At 40.2% G+C, this 21,324-nt stretch overlaps 1 protein-coding gene across 3 annotated transcripts in view; it reads left to right on the top strand.

Moving 5' to 3' along the window:
• Nucleotides 1-21,324, top strand: part of PTPRR (protein tyrosine phosphatase receptor type R) — a 148,351-nt gene that overhangs the window by 112,575 nt on the left and 14,452 nt on the right. For all 3 annotated transcript variants that reach the window (XM_055712525.1, XM_055712523.1, XM_027811802.2), the window contains 3 exons: nucleotides 6,408-6,492; nucleotides 13,371-13,450; nucleotides 15,650-15,787. In XM_055712525.1, the coding sequence (XP_055568500.1) occupies nucleotides 6,408-6,492; nucleotides 13,371-13,450; nucleotides 15,650-15,787 (303 nt within the window). The remainder of the gene's footprint in view (nucleotides 1-6,407; nucleotides 6,493-13,370; nucleotides 13,451-15,649; nucleotides 15,788-21,324) is intronic.

Below are 21,324 nucleotides of genomic sequence, written 5' to 3'. Positions count from 1 at the left end.
TAAAGACAGATAAGTCAGTCAGTTATATCCATGGATAATACAGATTCCTCTTGGTTGGAAGTCCCATTCATAGATGGGATAAATGTCATATTACAGTTACAGTACAAACAGCCAGGACTGTAATACTGTGACAGTTTCAAAGAGATTATAAAAGACTATGATGACAGAAAACACAGTAATAATTGGAGATTTTGTTTATTCCCATGTAGACATCACGTATGTTTGTAGTTTGAAGCCTACATTTTTAATCACTATAAATGACTTTTTGGAGCAAACAGGGACACCCACAGTCAGCCCAAAATATCTTTAGCAAGCACTGCATACAGCAAGCCTAATATACTCAAGACCAAAACCACTGAAATGTCCTACAAGTGTGTTTAATAAAAAAGGATAAGAATCTAAAATGAACACAGTGGCTAGGTAGAAACAAGGCAGGGCAGAAAAATTCAGTCAGGGAAAACACATTATTACACAGCACTTTAAGAAGACCTGAAAAAGACTGCTATTTGCAAAACAGCCAGATGAGAGAGACTATCAGAAATAAGGAGACACTGTACAAGGGGAATAGAGCAGAGCATAAAATGAAGCTAGTTAAATGTGAAAGCTGAATAAGGCAGGCCAAAAAAAAAAGGTTTTGAATTTAAAAAAATAATAATAATTATAACTACATTTTAACTAGATCAAAAGCACAAAGCTCACCAAAGAGTACAAGGATCAATAGATGACCAAAATGGTAGAAAAGGGATTTGGAGAAGTTGAAGCAATAGGAGAGAAGTGAATGCATTATTTGCATCTGCTTTGGCCATAGAAGAAGTTACGGAATTTCCTACCTCTGTGGCAGGAATAGATTCAAACAGGTCACTGGAGGATCTGTCTGATATTGAAATATTAATGGAAGAGATTCTAGAACAAATCAATAAAATGAATAAAAGCTACTCACTGGAATATGCTAACATTCACCCAGGAATCCTAAAGGAGTTCATATTGACGTATTAACTGGGCAGGTGTAACCTAGCACTTGGGCCCCAGCAGCTGAGGAATCAGAGAGCCAGAGGGAACAGGAGTTTTTCAGAAGGGCTCCAGGAGAGATCCAGAGAACTGTAGGCCTAGAAATCTGATGTCTAAATCAGAATAATTGTAAGGAATTATGAAAAAGAAACAAGCCCATAGCTACAGGAACAAATGCAATACAGTGGGAAATAACCAACACAGTGTAGATCTGGAAGGATCGGTTGCTTCTCAGAGTAAGAGGAGGTGGCCAGTGGAGTCCCAGAGGCATCAATTCTGAGCTTATACTGACCAAGATGCTCTTAAGTCATCTGGAAACGGGAATAAACAGTGAGGTGGAGAAGTCTGATGATGACACTGAATTACTGAGGGTAGTAAAATTTAAAATAGACTTCAAAGTAGTTACAGAAGGATCTCATGATGGTGATGAGGCAGAGAAAATTCAGGGCTGGTAAATAAAATTTTATGCACTTAAGAGAAAGTTCTGTGTACTTTGATGTGTTCTGAAATTCAAAGCTAAGAATCTTGGGAGAAGAACTAGAGAATAGTATAGAAAACATTTTTATGACATTGGAAAAATGTATATTGCATTCACAACCACATGCTGCTCAGACCTCTCCCTCTCAAAGCACATACAGAAGTGGTGAACATGATCATTGACTAGGGCAGCTTCTGTGTCAGGAGCTACTGAATAGACAAGGACACTTCTGCTTAGAAAACAGACTGTGAGAGGCTCTAACAGAAGCCTATAATATCATGATAGCAAGGAGAAGGTGAATATAGAGTGATTGTTCATGTTTTTTGCTAAAAGAACAGTATCAGGTGACAAGGGCAATACAAGGACAAGCTTGTCCCATTCTAGTTTCCCCACGTGCCTTGCTACCAGCTGCTATCAGGGGGTACCAGAGAGGAGGAATGTAACATAGCCAACTACCTCGCTCAGCCTTAGCCCAGCTATTTTAGCTTTTACAACTCGTTAGCAAACTAAACTAAATGAAGAAGACTTTTTAAGACTGGTTTAATAGCTCAAATTTAACAAATAGAGCCACACAGAAATGCATATTCTAACAAGGCATGTAAGAGCAGGAGGACCTGTACAACCCCTTGAGCATACTACAGGTCTAACAAAGACATAGAAAGAATTCAGTTCTTATTAAACATGCCAGAGCACGTGATCCCTCGGGTTTCATTTTGTTTTCAATTTGTGCATGTAAGTCAATAGAATAGATGATGAGTGCCATCTTAGTCTAAATAGTTTTTCATTATGAATAATTGCATCCTATGAAGCAGCCCTTTTATTCAGCTTTTAAAAGCCAGGGTTTATAACAGAAGTCATTTGCTTGAGAAAAATAAATCCCTCAGTTGTTTTACCAAAAACTGGTTAGACAGTGTAATTGAAAAAAATTACAAGCATCCAACATACTTTTACCACCAGTTATGCCATCAGTTCTCTGCCATTCTGCTGCGTAGGCAGGGAAGATAGAAGAAATAACTTTATTGTGCTTAAACCCCCCGTTTTAGGAGACCATTTGTACAGACAGCTTGGCACCTCCATACAATCCTTTTTGCCCAAATGCTCTCACACAGCATCTGTGCACAGCTCTGGGGCAACAGAGTCTCACATTTTATTTGTCCCTCAGGGAGGCATGCCATGACTTTGGCCATTCAGTGTTTCTGCAGAATTTTGTTGAAAAGATCATGACTTCTCCATTCCATTTTTAAACCATTTTAAAAAATGTGTTTTAAGATGAAGCTGTTGGACAGTATCTGTTTAATATCTTCCTTGCTACAGATAATAGCTTTAGTAAGAACTTGAGGCATGCAAAGAACGCAACATATAGCCCTCACTCATTCTGCTCACTCAGCTTGTTTTAACTAGCGGAAGAAATACAATAAGACAGTCTTATTGAGACTAAAATTATTAGTTCCCACAAAAACCTTCCAAGTGTGCAAAAAGTAGAGAAATGGTCAAAGTTTTCAATGGAAAACTGAGACATGAGCAGCTTCAGGTTATTTTTAGTCCTTTAATTAAATCTATTTTTTATTAACAATTAAGGGGGCATTGACTTTATTTTTTTATTGTAAGAAATGGTAAGTTACCATCAAAATATTTTTCCATAATATTTATTAAGAAAAAAGAGCTATTTTCCTTTTTTTTTAATGCTGACAAGAAGATTGGCTACTTTTACTTGGGAGATTTGCAAGGAGGAAGAAGTGTAAATTGCCCAGCATATACTTCTTTAGTAGCCTGAGCTGCTACTGTTCAAAAGACAGAATGTCTGAAGCTGGTGACCCGACAGAAAAATTCGTTATTCCCAAAATACTGGAGTGTCAGAAAATACAGTCCTGGATGGGGAAGTGCCAGTTAAATCTATAAAATTTTGTTCTCATAAAAACAGAGAATTGTATATAATGAATTGTCCTAGATTTTGCCACATTTTCTTGAATGCTTTCAGAGACCCAAATCATATCTCTTTGAGTGTACAAACAGTTGTAGCATTTAAAGGCTAATGTGAGCCAGAATAGCTGTTATTAGAAGAGTATGACCCGGAGAGGTAAAGTAGCCCATGAACAAAGGCATATATGCCTGTGCATCTATAATTGTATGCATGCAACTGAGCGCATGAATGTGTGTAGCTTAGACAGTATTTGTCATTATTTAATTGTATATAATATGTATATATGTTTAATAAAACAAATTGATAAATATTGCCTATGTGGCTACAGACTTTGTACGCTAATTTGCACATCTTCATGTAATTTGCAGTCTGCTGAGCTTATTTTCCCCCATGCTGGCAGCAATGCTATCCTCATAATATCCTGATATTTTTTCTGGAATAGTGGCTTGCTTTGCACAGCCGGTTTCAGAGTAAGTGACTTGTTTGTGGCTGTGAGCCACAGTGTATTGTCAGATTTCTGTCTGTGCCCTTGGCCCCACAAGTACTTACTACTGGGAGGAGCTCACTAACTAGAAAGTGTTTACAGGATGCAAGTGATTAATATTATTAATTGACCTTGTTGGTCCAGAGAAATGTTTCTGCTTTCAACTAGGTTGCATTTCTGCATCTGTCAGTAACTTGCCAACTGATGAACTTCTTCAGAATTTCAGCAGGCATTGTGGGGAGGCAGCCAGGCAGCTGGCAGAGCCCCGCTGACTGCTGTCCCTTCTTGTGCAGGCAGAGGACTCTTCCTCACACATCTTTTCCTGGCCTCTGCGGATGACAGATATAGATCATGTTAATGTACAGCTCTCTCAGCTGATACATAGTTCAGCAGGGAAGCCTTTTAAAGGCCATGCGCTGTGGTGGTTGTACTAAACCAGAACTGAACCAGGGAGGCTCTAGGTCAGCCACTAGCCCCTACCAGAGTCCGTTAGGAAAATTCAGAGCCCAAGGGTCAAGGGAAAGAATCTCACAGCAGTCACCACTGGGAAGGGGTGAAAGTCAGAGCTGGGCATGAGGACTGTGTGGGACCTCATTTTGTAGGTCCCTGGAGGAGGAAGGGGCATCAGAAGCAGGACAGAGGTGAGATGGTTTGACCTGAAGGAACCGGGGTGAAGTCTACGCAGGAAGGGAGTCATATAAGTGAGAAAATCTTGTGCTTAGCACAGGCATCGTATGGATGGCAGAAGAGGGAGCTGAAAAAGGTTTGCGTGAAGTACCTGCAAGGAAGGTGTATCTTAGCAGCAACACTTTGGCTGGCCTGAAATGAGAGGCAAGAAGTCATTCTTTTGAGGAACCAGCTGAATAGCAAGAGTTCGACGAAGAAACTGGGTGAGGGAGAGAAGAAGAATAAAGAAAGTCCACCAAACACATGGGCATAAGGCAGAGAAGGTAGGAAAATAAAAACCAACACAGAAGTTGCAGCTTCATGTAGTAAGATGTCCAGAAGCCAAGTTGGGAAGCAGAAAAGAATTAAAGCAGTACATTATGGCCCATCTCAATTTTACTTAAATTTGCTTTCTCTTTAACTAGAGAAGTGAGAGGGTAACTTCCCCTGCTTGGTGAACCCGTGTAAAGGCCTGCTGGTTGGGTACCTCCTTGGCAAGCTGTTAGAGGTCTCGTCTGTGTTCCTCTAAAAACCACCCGCAGCAGCCAGCCAAGCTGGGCAGCACCAGAGCCTGCGTCTGAGGGACAGCAGCCGTGCAGCTCATCTGTGCCAAAGTCCTGGGCAAGCCTGCGCCTGGGGAGTTAGAAACCAGCTGATTTTGGAGGAAAATCCTTAAGTAAACTTTCCGGTAATGAAGTCAAAGGACCCTCCTCACATTCCTATGTGTCTGTAAGAGACAAATATTTAATATGCCTCTGTCTCTTTGGCTAAATGTCCCAGGCTAGCCATGTTTTCAAATCTCTAGTAATGACTATGCTTTTGAGTAGAAGTATTCATTCACTGAAGATCAAATTCCAGCTTACCCTACAATCATTTAAAGAATGGTGGCCAAAAAAAATTTAGTAAAAAAAAATATTAAGATTTGAGTCAACTGAAGCATTTTTTAATGTGATTTTGCCAGATCGTTTTGAACAGTAAAACATCCCCCACAATCAGGGGGAAAAAACCCCTACATGTTTCATCTTGCCGTTTTCAAAGGGTTGTTCTTATTCAACTGTACGAACACTTAACAATGTTTCAGGACCTCAAAATCAAAATTATTCTTTCCCCCCTTAGACCAAGTGAAACATTTTGTTCAGTGAAAAACTGGAGGATTTTTACTTTTCATGCTGACAGACAATTTGAAAAACAGTAATTTTGAGTTGTTCAGGAGTTTATCCTTTGTATATTTTTGGAACTTCAAGCAAACTGTCACATTAGTTGCTTGCATATCTGCATATTTGAAGAAGACAACGTGGATCAGTCACTGAAAGATCAAAATGAGAATCAGGAGAAATAGCTTCAGATTTTTATTACACCTTTGAGTCACTGAATGCAAAAGACTAAGGCACTGCATTTCAGTAGTTTCTATAAAAAGCAAGGGAGGTCTTTGACTGACATGGTTAAGGGCTTTGCACAAAATTTAAAAAAAAAAAGGTTGCCATATATTAATATTTAATTATTTTTAAAGTTCCTCCCTCAGTTATGCAAAATGTTGCACTTTTCTGCTCCAGTATTGCACTTTAACTCCACTTTTCTAGAACTATTGTGGATTTTATCTTCTCTCCTAATCCTGTAAAAACTTTGCTTTTAATACTTAATCGGAAGCGTTCCTTGGAAGTCACCCCTTCAATATGCAGCTCCCTGTGTTTATTAAAGGAAGGGTGTTGACAGGCTTGAGGTGGGAACCACTTTTTTCTTAATAACTTTGATGTCAAAAGACAGTTGTGTAACAGCAGATGGCCTTCTGGTGATAATTTCCTGCATGGCTCCTTTGGAAAGACCAATCTGATTTAATTTATTTTTTATAGGAAATACCAATGAATTTTGTGGATCCCAAAGAAATTGACATCCCGAGTCATGGAACTAAAAACCGCTATAAAACAATTTTGCCAAGTAAGTGAGCTAGCCCATGGTTTCCTACTATGTCATTTAGTCCTGCTTTGAGAACGTATTGCTGTGCAAATCTACCTGTCTTTACCTTTGAACATTGTGTACTACTCCTAAGTGTATTTACAGTCTACACTGAAAGGTCACAAAAGCCCAGTGCTGTAGGACTGGCAAATGCAGAACTCTGACGGGATGCCTTAGTAGGTACACATTTTGGCAGCATCCCAACCATGTACTGAAATGCAGCTCGGGTGCATGCTGGTTTTCTCTGGAGGACAGCTCAGGCAGATGGGCAGAAAGGTCTGCCATGCCTTGCAGTAGCTCTCCTGATTTGCAGGATAAGAGGACCTAGACTGTTGCCCCCATCACAGCCCAAACCATCTTGCAGTCACTGAATTTCCTCTGGTTGGGTCAAGCTGCTTAGGATCTTTTCCAACATAAGTGGCCCAGTCTGAAAAAAAGCAAGTAGACCCTATCCTTTCTTGTAGTGGACTTCCATCTTTAGAAGTCCTCTGGTGGTATGGTTTTTTATTCTCCGTGTGTCAACTGGCTTTGTGGAAATCCATTTACATTAATAAAAAACCCACTCTCACACAGTGCTGACTCTAGTGCTGTAAACGCGTTACTGCTTTGCTATACTGCTTCTGTATTTTCATTGGCCCAAATGTGATATTTCTGAATTGCTTTGTTACAATTAGAGGTGATTGAAAACTTTTCAGTGGAATAGTTTTCCTTCAAAATACACAGTTCTCTGAAACACAAATGTTTGTATAACCATGTGTGTGTGTCTGTGTGTCTGTGTCTGTGTCTGTCTGTCTGTCTCTGTCTCTGTCTCTGTCTCTGTGTGATAATGACCTATTCCATTTCTCTTTTATTAATCATTTTTGTTGGTGTTCAGTTTCAAAATACATCGCAGAAGTAGAGACATGAGTAGTTGAGCTTTTATAAATTTTGACATCACCAGAATGAAAAAGTTCACTGATTCAAAATGATTGAGGACACTCCCATAGAAGAATGTAAATATATCCCTTTGCTTAGGTTTGGAATGAAAAATAATTTAAAAATGACAGCATATCTTATCAACTAGAAATCTGTTTTCTAAACATCTCTATAATGTCCTTGTAGGCCTATGTTATATGTTAAGTCACACAAATTCATGCACTTTAAATAAGTTTTTTCTCAGTGAGCCTGAATGCACTGTAATGTGTTCACATCATACAAAGGCCTTGCTGTCAAATTAATGAAAACCCATGGCATTCAGCCTCTAGACTAGTCTCAGAAATGTGATACGTAGCTGGGAAAGAACCTCGTGTGGAGTCCTCGCTTCTGTTCAGCCCCCAGCAAAATTTCCATTGTCTTTAAGGTTAGTTCATCTATTGCAACCAATAGCTGTGTGCATCTGAGCGCAATCGAGGAATGTTGAAGGGAATTAAAGAAAGTAAATAACTGATGCAAGTTACATACAAAGTAATCAGAAAATTCAGCATCCCTTAGAGTCTGGCCCAGTGTCAACAGGATGTACACGGAGGGTGAAATCCTGACCCCTTTGACGACAGCAGGACTTTTGCCATCAGCTGCAGTGGAGCCAGGATATCGCCAAGCCTCCCTCCGCCTGACAGGCAGATTTTTGGAAGTCCTCCCTTTCCATAGCATCTCGCATCCAAGCTGCCCCAGCCACCATCAGGTTCACCTTTAGCAATGCCTTGCAAATGCGATGAGTCCTGTTTCACTGCGGCATGTGTTTTGAATTGGGACACAACAGCTGGGCCGTGGATGATGCTGATGAGCTTTGAGAACCAGCATGCCTTTCTGTTTTCACCTCCACTAACTCCATGTGCCACTAACTCCGCAGCACATTTTCAGCCCAAGCACACTGCTGGTGCGCACCACAGCTTCTCACTGACAGGCACTTTGTAACTGTCCTTGACAGAAATCAAAAGGTCTGTTGTGTGTTAGCACCAGGCTTTTTCAAAGAAGGTTTTTTTCGGGATTGAGGCACATGCTCACAATAAATACTCGCACACCCCACACCCAGTCTGAGAGGGTTTGGAAATGATTTTGAATGATTAAATAGAACAGCCCTCCTGGTTTCCTGCTCAGATGATATCAACCCACTGCTTCGTATGCGCACATCAACTTTTCCATTCCCAGCGCTGGGTGCGTCTCCTGATTTGGGGCACCTGTGGTGACAAGTGACGTTTGAGCTGATGGATTATCTCCTAAAAATGCCCAGTCCTGCCAGCTCCACCCTCTGGCTGTGGAGGATGTTCTCATTTTCTAAGAGCTAACTCTGTGATGGGGTGCATATGAGGGCAGATTCATGTTAATAGATACTACCCAGCCAGACACACTCATGTGAAATAAAATGAATGCCTAATGAAAATTATTCTGTATGGAAAGACTACAAAGTGCAGGAAATGTTACATTTCTATGAAAGATGTTTCAGTTGCAATATAACATAGGCAATGCTTCTGTGCAAACACTGGGATGCCTTTTTAAGTTTTTAAAGTGTTACTTGATTTGTAATAATATGCTAATACAACTAATGAGGGGACAGTGTGGGATCAGAGGCAAGTGGCTAAACAGTTCCTTAAAATCACCGTTTCTCCATCCTTCCTCCTGACTGTGACCCCACCCACTGGTCCTGTTAAACCCTGCTCCCTGTCTCCAGCTGCATTCCCTCTGCCATCCACCTACAGCATCTCCCACTCCCTCTGAGCAGGCTCCCAGTCCCATACACAGATTTCCCAGTCTCTCACCGCAGTCACATCCTTGTGGCAGGGCATCAGCTCTGCTGCTGCCTCCTCATTCCCTTACTCCACATCTCCGCCTTTGCCTGCTTGTGTTCTGCAGCCCCCGCTATGTGTCCCCGCAGCAGGACCTCAGCTTCAAAGCCTTGTACCTTCTCCACTTCCTACCTCACTTCTCCACCTCAAATCAGAAGCAGTATTCCTGTGGTGCTTCAGGGGATGTGTGGGCTCTTGCTTACAAAGGAGCAAGTGGTGTAATACTGTCCTGTGGGTACCTGCCTGTGTGCAACACATCCGAGGCACCTTTCTGAAGAGTATCCTTAGGGCAAAAGCCTACATGAAAACACTCCAGGCAGAAAAGCAGATTCACAGATTCACAGTAACATGAAGGTAGAAAGCATTTGGCAAGTCAGACCCACAAATCCACAAGCTGTTGCTTGAAGTCCTTGTGCTAAAACTGACTCTGGCACTCCAGCTAAAGACAAGGGGAAAGTTAAATCTCAATCGTATGAGCAAAGCACTTTATTATGCAAGCTTGTAGACAGATGCTGAAAAACTGTTCCCTTGATGTTGAGAATTTTCAAGCTCCCTTGCACTACAGTCTTGACTACAAATGGTCACGTTTACTCCAGTCCTGCTCCATAATGAAGGCAATAGGATCATAAGCAGGCTTTCAAAGACTGAAGAAAAAGATCATATTTACAAAGCAGAAGGGAAAAAAACCCTGTTTAATCTTAATGGAATTCAACAAGAGTTTATCAAACCATTTTTGCATATCCAGTGAGCTGACAAAATGTGTCCTAGTTGTGGTCACCAGTATTGTAACATCTATAATATTTGTAAATAGCCAGTATTCTAATTGATCTGTGTTAGACTGCGGAGTTAAAAATGTAAATAGATATTAGGCAGACCTTATTTTTAGTAGGTAAGAAAGACTCCCTTCGCATGAATGAAACTTTATTTTGGAATGCTGAAGCATGTTTTAAAATGCAGAAGCACTCACCATAATAAATCTGTTAAGTTTTCCATTGAGAAATCCTGGATTATATTGAAAGTGGGAAGAAATTATTCAGATGAGATTAAAAAATGATGCATAGTTTGCAGGTGTTTCATACATGAGGTCTTCAGAGGCAGTTGTATTATTTGCAAGTCTAATAGCCTATTCGCCACCTGGCAGAGATTGGGAATGCAGTCTGGAATGACTTTTCCACGTTCAGTGGTACAGTGTTTACCAAATAACACCGGTATCCATAATTCGTTTATGGACTGCAAGCAAAATCAGGCAAAACAGAGGTGGATGAATTTCAAAATGTTTCAATATCCAAAAGATTTATGATGTTTTGGGCTGCAAGTGTGAGAGCAGTCTGCCTCACAAAATCTTTGTCTTCCTTTCCTGCTCACAAAACAGAAATACCTTAAGGACAGCCCTTCTCACAGTTTTTCAGTCCTTCTGTTAGAAAGGCAACTAGACCTGGACTAGGAGTAGCGAATCACTTATCCTGAAAATGCTACAAATGTAAACATGCCCATGCCCTAAAGAATTCAGAACATAGTAGCTGTCAAAATGGAAGAAAAAAACCCGACCACAGCACATCATACCCACCATGCAACAAATACAGCCTTTGCAATGGGACAGAGACTGATGTCTTCATGATGGAGTGGTGCTCATGGAGTGGATGAACCTTTAGTATCGATGGCAGTGGAGGAGGCTATCCAGAGGTGCCACTGCATAGCCTCGCTTGTTCGCTGCGCCAGGCACTCTCATGGGAGCAAGCTACAAGCCCCTGTAACACCCTCATATTCCTATTCCTCCAGCCGGGCAAAATCAGGCTAATACTAATTTATGAAAGATAGAGTTAGAGGAAGCTTCTTCTACTTCAATGGGAGAGCTATTCCAGACTTCCTAGATACTTGGAAGAAAACAGTGGCAATTTTGCCTTAGTCAAAATTGCAGGACACATTTTTTGTTAGCAATTATAAGGGATTAACAGTTCTGCTGCATTTCAAGATATTTTACAAACATCACTGAATTCAGCCTTGGAACCATCATCCATGTCTTTCTGCTGTAGCTTCAGACTCTTAGACTTTGCCTCCCTTTAGGAAAAGATGATTCCCTCCAAGGTATTTATCATTCAGGAGGAAGCTAATTACTTCCATTTGTGTTTGACGATTGCTTCGTGGCTCTGGATCTTTGGTGGCACTCAGGTTTTCCTCATTTCAGAGCTGAGTTTACAGCACTTACCTATTTCGTAACTGATCAGGACTGTTAATTTATCAGATTCCCATTCAGAAGCAATGCTTGTTTCATTGATTGGAGTTGGAAGGCGGTCTCAGAAATTGTGAAACTGATTTAGCTGTTCCTCACTAACAGAGGAGCAAGGCATGGATGTTGAGTCTGCTTGGAAGAGGTTTTTTAAGGTAGGGGTCAAGCTACACCAGAATCAGAGGCATTGTGTGAGCTAGAGGAAGTGGGTGTTTTTTCAAGGCCGCATAGCTTGAGGCATTTGTGGAAATGGCTAATAATCACTCTGTGCTGAAAAGGAATGAGAGGTTTCCTGTCCTCATATTGTTAAGGGGGAAAAAAAAGCTCTAAGTGGAAAAGCTGGGAAAGCTAGTACAAAGAGATTTTTACACAAGCTAACTAGGGTCCACGTAGTGCTATTAATGCAGAGGACAAGACTTCCATGGACAGACTTTGAACTAGAAGTCATGCATTCATTTGCACATTTTAAGAAACATACTTTCAAAACACCAGCCTGGCTTCTCCAAAGGCTCCAGTCCTGTCCAAGAAGCTCCTGTGACCTCCAGTGGGAAAAGGACATAAAGTATGTTTGGGAACATCGTTCTTCCTTTGATTTGCAAAGGTTTTATCTTGTTCTTAGGAACAGAATGAAAAGTCACAAAAGAAATCCAAATGCAACTCTGAAAATACTAGGTTTTGATACAGCATATGTACATCTATTATATATTCCTTGTATAAATAGCAGGGCCACATAATAGTGTTTTCTTAGCACTCTCAGTTCAGCAATCCACATATGTATCTTTGAACACGTTGCCTAGATTACACTCAACAAAGTGGTTATCCAGAGACTATTTCCAAACCAATAGGTGTCTGTATACTGTCAAAAAGCTGCTGATTCTAATTAAAGAAACAAATTGACAGAAGAAAAGGGTTTGGGTATTTTTCAGTACAGAAATATTTCTATATAACTTTGTTAACCGTAGAATATTTTTTGAGAAAAGATGTGTAGAAGTCAGTGTGCCCCTAGACAGGTACAACGTAGGCACCTCACTCCCCTTCTCCTTATCCCTTTCTGCAACACTGTGTAATTGAGAATTTACTGGCTTTAATTCCAAAAGGGTGATACATGGTGATCACATCATCACAAATAAGCAAGCAAAAACTTCCTTTGCAGGAGGGATTTAGTAACTTCCAGCTCTGCACTCAACAGAACTGGTCCTCACTCCATTCTAGATCAGCCAAGACAGTGAAGGAAAGAAGAGCATGAAAGGGATTGTTCCTGGATTTTGGCATCCTGTCTCCAGTCTAGTACACATGAATGGTCACAAATTGTGTAAGATGAGAACACAGGACTGAAGGGAGGGATATCAATTACCTAGTCCAGCCCCTTACAGTCAACTTAAATTAGTATAAAAACACATAGCTGATTTCATCCCAGGCAGAGGGAGCTTTTCTTAATTTAAATCCAGCTGGAGTCATTGGAGCAGTACAACTTCAGGCAAAGATATCAAAGTTGAATCCAAAGGACTTGGTGTAATTATGTAGCATGATACTATGATATGGCACAGGTTTCAGAGGCAGTCTGGGCAGATCAGCTTGGTACACAGCTCGGGCAGACTAGACCTTGCTGAACATCGTCTGGACCTGACAGTGTTGCTTCAATGCCCACAGCTTGCTGAGATACTTCTACACAGCCCAGCACTGTGTAATATAGGTGCACCTTAGTTACAAGTGATGATCCTTTGCAGAAGGAAGAATTTGATGCATAATGTTTTAGTGCTTGACAACCCTGAATAATAGTAGATTATTTTCTTCAGCAAGTCTCTGATTCTTTATAGAAATCTTCTAATTACGGGTTTTCTTTTCAATTTCCATCTTCCTTGTGCTCTTAGATCCTCTAAGCAGAGTGTATTTGAAACCAAAAAATCCATCTGACTCCTTGAGTACCTACATAAATGCTAACTACATTAGGGTAAGTAAATGTACACCCTTCATGTGCTTTTGAGACAATATTTGATTTTCCACGTGAATACCTGATTTTGCCAACATGCCACTCATTTTATTCCTACCCATCTTCATTGATAATTCCTAACCTTTTTTTCTACGTAGGTGTGATAGAAATAGTTTCATGAGCTGTTTGTACCAAAGCCCACATAGCCATGAATGTACTAAAATGGTGGCAGCAAGAAAGCAATTTAGCAAATAGTTTATAAAAAAAATTAAGAAACACACGTATTACTCTCTGTTCATTTCAGTATTTACTGTTTAATCTTGTACTGCTGCCTTACAGTAAGGAAAAGAGGGTTATCTTCTCGCAGTGACAGAAATACTGGTATTTTGGTAAAGACAAAATCAGAATCAACAGCGCTATAAGCTGTATGGTTGCTTATTGCAGTCATGTTATCCATAAACAAGTTCAGTGGTGATGGGTTTTTTTAATGCAGAACTATACCAATTGATAGTCCGGAAACCACCAATTAAATAATTTTTTAAATACTGTAACAAGTTTGTGAAAAGGAGCATAAACAGATGTGTTAAAGATGCACATGTGAAGCAGCACACATACTCATTCACATTTTACTCCCTATATTGAATGATTACATGATACAAAGACTTTACCAGCATGAACCCTGTTGGAAAGCGTTATTTCTGTGTCAGCTATGTTATAATCCTTGCCGAACCACCCACAGAGAGCCTTGAACTCATGGCACAGTATATGCTGAATAAGCTACTAAGAAACTACTTCAGTCATATTTTAGGAGTGTAGTCCTCTACCTGGAAAATTAAATGCTTTGATTAGTTACATAGCAAATCCTCAGCTGGAATAAATGTAATAGTGCAACTGAAATTTGGCCCTAGACCTCTAGGGTAATGTTGCTTATTTAAATAACAGTGCATGAATACATACATGCACATCCCCATGCCCCTTACCCTGCCTCACTTTACATGCAATGCTTTCAGTGTTCTGTATGGAAGGCATTATCATATAACTAGACAAAGCAGTTATTTTTTGAGAGCAATTCTTCTGTCAGCCAGGCCATGTTTTGAGTCCTCTGAGGTCTCCCATTTCCCTATACCATCACCCTTCAGACCAATGTATGTTGATTTCTCCTGCTACTAACACCAGTTGAACTGTCAGAAACTGCAGAAAAAATACAACCCAGCAATGCAATGCAATTTCACATCCATGTATGCAATATCATTGGGCTTGCTGGGAATCTGACAGACCTGTCTCAGACAAAGCATGCTCAGGCAGATTGCCGAGTAGGAGAACTGTTTATACCAGCTGAGGATCTATCCTATTGGTTTATGCAATGAATAACAGCTGTGAGGGAGAAAGGCATTCAAAAGGAAGACCTACAGCCAAAGGCTCCTGCACCACCTCCAGTTATTCTTGATTCACTCATCCCCTTCAGACACTGCCAGGCTCTCCTGATCTGCATTATTGTTGGGCACCCTGTCACTGCACAAATGCACAAGTTCTCCTTCTCACCTGAAAAATAACGTGGTCTTTTGGGTTTTTTCCTATTTTCTTGCTTTTTCCCTTTTCTCTGCTTCCCTGCTGTTTGCCTGACCTTTCTTTGACCTCCTATACATTTGCATTCTCAGAGCTCCCTATACTGATATGCTGTCCCTCCTATAAGGTCCAATAAAGGCGTTTCTCTCTTAGCAAGAATGCATAGTAGTGTCTTTGACTCCACAAGCATTTGAGCATTTTTAAATCATTTTTTGTGTCGCTAATTTTTGAAGAAATGAGGTTTATAGTTGGTGGGGGTTTTTTGTCTTCTGTGGCATGTTGACTGTAAACTACCTTGTAAACGCTGCAGCAATATGAATCATGAATTAAAGTGCAACTGGATAATGGAAAGCCCCAACAACTTGGAGAACAGAGTAAACTAGAAGAAGCCAAGTAAGCATAGAAATTTGAGAGGGATTGATGTATTCTCAGGATCATTTCAGTCCATTGAATCAGTAGTTTCCTGAGGAAAAACTGTTCTACTGAAAACTTTCTGATCTGCTCTACTGTTAGTCATAACTGCTTTCTGTTTAAATAACTTTTTTTTTTTTTTAATTCCAGATTAAGTTTTCTGCTCTTTTAGAACATTCACCTGCAATTTTGGTTTACCACATGAATTTAAAGTAAATGCTTTTGTGTCTGTTTCTAAACCAGGGGTATGGAGGTAAAGAGAAGGCTTTCATTGCAACCCAGGGACCCATGATCAATACTGTGAATGATTTCTGGCAGATGGTTTGGCAAGAAGACAGCCCTGTTATTGTTATGATCACAAAGCTGAAAGAAAAAAATGAGGTATGACAACTAGTGAAACTAAGAAATTATTTCTGTGGCTGCATACTGCAGAAAAAAACTTAGCAGATAACCGCCTTTTAAACAATCTGGTAATGGGCAACGTGAAAAGTAACGTTGGGGCAGCCAAATATACCAACTGCAATTGCAGAGCAATCATGGAATCATAGAATTATTTAGTTTGGAAAAGACCTTTAAGATCATCAGGTCCAACCGTTAACCTAGCACTGCCAAGTCCACCACTACACCATGTCCCCAGGTGCCACATCTACACATCTTATAAATACTTCCAGGGACGGTGGCTCAACCACTTCCCTGGGCAGCCCGTTTCAATAATTGACAGCCATTTTGGTGAAGAATTTTTTTCTTATATTCTATCTAAACCTCCCTGGCATAATATGAGGCTATTTCTTCACATCTTATTGCTTGTAACCTAGGAGAGGAAACTGATCCCCACCTGGCTACAACATGCTTTCGGGTAGTTGTAAAGAGTGACAAGGTGCCCCTGAGCCTCCTTTCCTCTGGGCTAAACCACCCCAGTTCCCTCAGCTGCTCCTTATCAGACTTGTGCTCCGGACCCCTCACCAGCCTCGTTGCCCGTCTCTGGACACGCTCCAGCACCGTAATGTCCTTCTTGCAGTGAGGGGCCCAAAACTGAACCCAGTATTCAAGGTGCAGCCTCACCAGTGCCCAGTACAGGGGGACAATCACTGCCCTCGTCCTGCTGGCCACGCTGTTTTGGATACAAGCCAGGATGCTACTGGCCTTCTTGGCATTCAGGCATCATAAGAGATGTATTAAAAAAAAAGACAAAAAGGAACTCCATTTTCTAGATCTGTGCTGTTGGGTTCATAATTTTTTAAGAAATTATTAACTTATTTATCTGTTGGTCACCTCTGTACTTCTTGTTACTTTCTGGTATATAAAGAATGGATGATTAGTGTTATGATTAGAGGTTTTCTGACATGGTTGAAGTTAGCAGTTTTTTAAGCCATTCCAGATACTAGAAATCTTCTGGACCATCCCAGAAATACAGTTTGGGCTCCCAACTGCCAATACCATGGAGGGACCTAGCCAGAATGGAAATGCATGGCCCTTTACCTTAGTACCAAGTAGAGATGACAATTGCTTTTTAATTGCTAATGACCCTCTAACTGCCTGTTATACATTCTGTTACTTTTGGATGGATTCCTAACTACATCTTTAATAGCTTTATTTAGTATTCATGTAAATTGTTGCCAGGCTTTCCTTGATAGCGCCAGAGTCCATACTTGTGATTGCCAGACATTAGGAACAAAAATCACTCTCCTGTGCAGAGGACCAACACAAAGCTCTGTTCTGGAAGGCTGAATGTTAAAGTGGTTTATAGGGCTTGTGGACAAGAGAGAGACAGACATAAAGGAGGTTTACTTTTTTCTTGAGTCCAAACTGCTAGACTCAGTAAACAATTCCCAGCTCCACATAGGTGCCTCAACCAAGCCTTAGCACCTTGCCACGTAAGCACCAGGGCCATATTGCCTCTGTTCCACTTACACCCCTGATCTCCAAACTCAGGTGCACGTGATTACAGAGAAACACAGTTTACTCAGGCAAAGTTCCCATGCTGGGTGATCAAGGGACCAAGATCCTGAGTGTGTTCCCAGGGCTCAACCTCACTGCTTCATTTAAATATGGACTCGTAGACATACTCTTTCTTCTTCTGCCCTTGACCACTGCTTGGCTCTTTGTCACTCTGAGTTTGGGCTTCTAACATGAACTTAAAATCTAACAGTTTTTAAGAAAGCTGTATGCAAGAAGCAGGTTGGTCCTGTAAAATATCCCAAGATATATTTCCAAACCAGGTGCCATTTTGCACTAGACTGTTCAAGTGAAGCGTCCAGAAGCCTACATTAAAAAAGATTATTCCTGAAAACATAGAGAACTTACCCCAGCCTAACTGGCCAGAAGAACAAGTATTTCACTGAGGAAGTGCTGACTATTTAAACACTCATATCTGACACTGTGTAAGAAGAATGACTTGAAAGAAGTGCCCAGTGGTTTCCATCGCGTCAGGAAACCCTGTGTTTACCTGAGTCAGGCAGGCTGTAGGCATTGGTGTTTGTCTGCATTGTTGTGGCCTGGCAGTGGTGATTTCCTCCAAATAGAAAGGGTGGGGAATCTCAAATCGTTCCCAGGCTATATAGAGAGGCTGTGTTTGCACAAGCTATCCTGCCCTGTCTAGAAACCTTAGGAGCTCTCCCACTGTTAGCAGGTTCCCCCTGAAACCTTGGTTGCTATTGAAAAGAAAACAGCTTAGCTAGTGGCTATGCTCAGCATATTAACTTGACTGTTAAAGTGTTTGCTCTCTATAGAGAAGGCAAGAGCAGATGTTATTTAGCATAATAACACTTGACATTTTTTCTTCTCTGTGGCCTGGTTTATTTCCATCATTTTCAGGGAGGTGCATCTGCAATATGCACGCATATGAATACCTTCATGTTTGACAGTGTATTCATCCACTTGTCCACATCCACCCCTGCACAAATAAACCCTCACACCTGACTCTCACGTATAGGCCCCATTCCTCACTTGGTATAATATCAGTCAAACCTCCATTTGAGCTATAATGTACTGTAATGTATAAAGTAATGTATAATGAGGGAGCGCTCAAAAAACCCCAAACTTTAATCTCAACAACAAATTCATTTATTTAGCCTAGGTAAAAATATTAGGGACATCAGTGTTCTAGTTCAATATACTGATGTGATGAATTTGCAATAACCATGGGAATTGTGTGAAATGATGATGATAAAAAAAGGTTTTTAGAGAGTTACTTCCTTCCATGAGATGAAAAAATGGTTAAGACTTGCTGTGGTAACAGTTTTTGTAAGATGGATGAAGATATAATATGAAAGTAGAGTGCTGAGCAAAATATTAATTTCAGCTGTATTGAAAAAACATGGAGCATTGAATTACTGGATTTTCTTTCTTTTTCATTTTGAAGTCTGATTAAAAAAAGGAGATTGATTTCTAAGCAAGAATAATACTGAAGGAACTATGGATGCTGTGAGTATTTTAAGCAGAATCTGTAAAACCTGTCCTCAATACTACCCAATGTCTGAACACATTGGAAATCTACCTGTGCAAGGAAAGTCCACAGCAAAGGACCTTCTGCCTGAATTGATAATGAGAAACTTAGAATTCTAGGCTATAATAAGGAAAAAACCACATCTCATCTAGTGATTTAGGTACCTCCCTGGTCAACAAACAGCAGTAGTCACCTCGCGAGGGTGATCCATGCCACTCTAAGAGAATAACATAATCGCCCACTGAAGATCACTATCTCTAATTCTGTAGTAGCATTTTAGGACATGATCTTACAAACCTTTATCCACAAGGCACATATAAATTTTATATATTACTGAGTTTAGTCAAGACAACTAAGCAGTGGAATTTAGACAAGTATGCAGAGTGTAAGGATTTTATAGACTTTTTTATAATTTTATAGAGAAGTTTATAGACCTGTTGTATCAGCTGTTTTTCGTAGTTATCCTATGTACTCCACAGATAATACACATTTAGTTTGCCTTCAAAACTTTCTAAAAACATTACCTGTTAACTAGGAAAAATTATGAGAAGCATAAAGAATACTGTGCAGCATTCTGCAAAAAGAAAGGACTAGTACTGACATATGCACTAAACAGTACATGTTTATTTAACTCAGATAATATAAATCTTGCTGTCAGCAATTATCTAGGACAGTCTTGTTAACTCACTGTTTTTTTCATGTAACATTTTTTCCTTCACTTGGTCTATAGGCATACTTATCTACGCATAGCAAAATACATTTTGGAATTTGAAAATCCTGCCTTTTACAGAATTCACATAAGCCTCTTTGAAAATTACTTATCAGTTGAGTATTGGCATCATAGATATGTCTTAGATTTTGGGAAAACTTGAGATTTGGTCCTAACTGAGAATTTTAGCATATGAAGGGAAATCCTTTTAAAGTATACCTCTCATGCTTGAGCTAGTAGTAACTGTAAATAGAGGCCAGGAGTAAAATGGTATTCTTGAACTGAAGCCTTGTTGTAATTATTCATTACTGTTGTGTGTTGGCCTGGTTATTGGGACATTTAATGTGTAAATTTGTTGACATAGCTATATGGAAAAATGAACAAGTGGAGCTGAAGTAAAGCAACTCCACTAACACTTGAGGGCTGTTAAACCAATCCAAGGGTCCAAATCCAGGGAAAGTAAAGCAGGTAAATAACACTTCAGCTGGGAGAGCCTTCCTCCGTTAGCACAACCGGGGGACCAGGCTGCAACAGGAGCACTTCTGGCAAGTTAAAGCCAACACACAGCAAACAGCAGAGGAGCAGGAGCACAGGCCAACCACAGCAAATAGCAGGTGCCAGCCCCAGTCTGAGGCAGGGCCAGATCGTACTCACTTACAGAGATCCCCCTCAGGAGAGATGGAGAGATCCTTTGAACCCTGGTACCCAGTGGGCATGGGAAGAGGTGTGCAATAAGACAGGACAGGGGATGGAGGGAGTCTAAGCCTGCAGCCCTGTCAGAGGGAAAGACAAAGGCTGAAATCAATTAAAAGTCAAGCAAGATACTGTTTCTTGTATAAACTTCCTGTTCAGGTCTGGGAATGTTGGTTGGTTTTTTTTAAAAAAAAAAGAAAAAAAAAAGAAAAAAGTTCAGGCACCAGATCAGAAATAAATTACCATTTATTAGCAAAAAGCTAACCAATGGAAATAAATCCAAGGGGGAATTTGAAAGATGGCAGGAAGATGAGAATTTCCACATGAACGTAAGAAGACTGCCAGACTTTTGGAAGCCGTGCAAGTATTTTTTTTTTTGGGGGGGGGTTTGGTTTATGTGACCTATTTAGAAAATGCTGTAATAGATGAATATGGTGAAAGGAAATTTTGTGGGCTGAAAGAACAGCAAGGAACAGAATCAAGACCAGCACAGATTAGAGGTGGAGGACTATGTGATGATAAGAACAAGTGAATTCTTCCTTTTTTCTGATATATGCTATATGCAATAAGCTTTTACTGATTAGAGATACAAAGCTGGAAAGCAGCCTTCTCAACCACTGTGTTTGTCTTTTGAAGAGGTTCAAATTATACCTACTTGAAAATAGTGGAATTTTCTTTCAGGTTCAAGTAATAGCTTGAGGCAATTTACTTTTTTAGCTGATGTTCATGGGATTTTCTATACTATTTTCTGTATGCCTGATATCTTTATCCCTCCCATCTTTATCCCTCTTTTACAATTAACTTTCAAAAGCATATTAATTCCTCCACATATCTGTCTTCTTAGAAGTGCATGAACCAGCTGATCTCAGCTCTATCTTCAAGGCTATTTTTTAAAGCAGTAACAAATGGTATTTTTAAAAGATGCACAGAGACTGTGTTAAAAATAATCCATTGTATCTCACTAAATGTAGACAGACTGTTAAATGAAAGTTATTTTAATGAACAGCCCCATTTCATTGTCCATCCAGCGCAAGTTGCCAATTCCAGTTCTGGGAAAGAGTCAAGAAAAAC

The sequence above is a fragment of the Falco cherrug genome, chromosome 5, assembly GCF_023634085.1.
Source record: "Falco cherrug isolate bFalChe1 chromosome 5, bFalChe1.pri, whole genome shotgun sequence".
Lineage (NCBI taxonomy): Eukaryota > Metazoa > Chordata > Aves > Falconiformes > Falconidae > Falco > Falco cherrug.
Note: the sequence above shows the minus strand (reverse complement) of the source record. Positions and strands in the feature narration are given on the sequence as shown.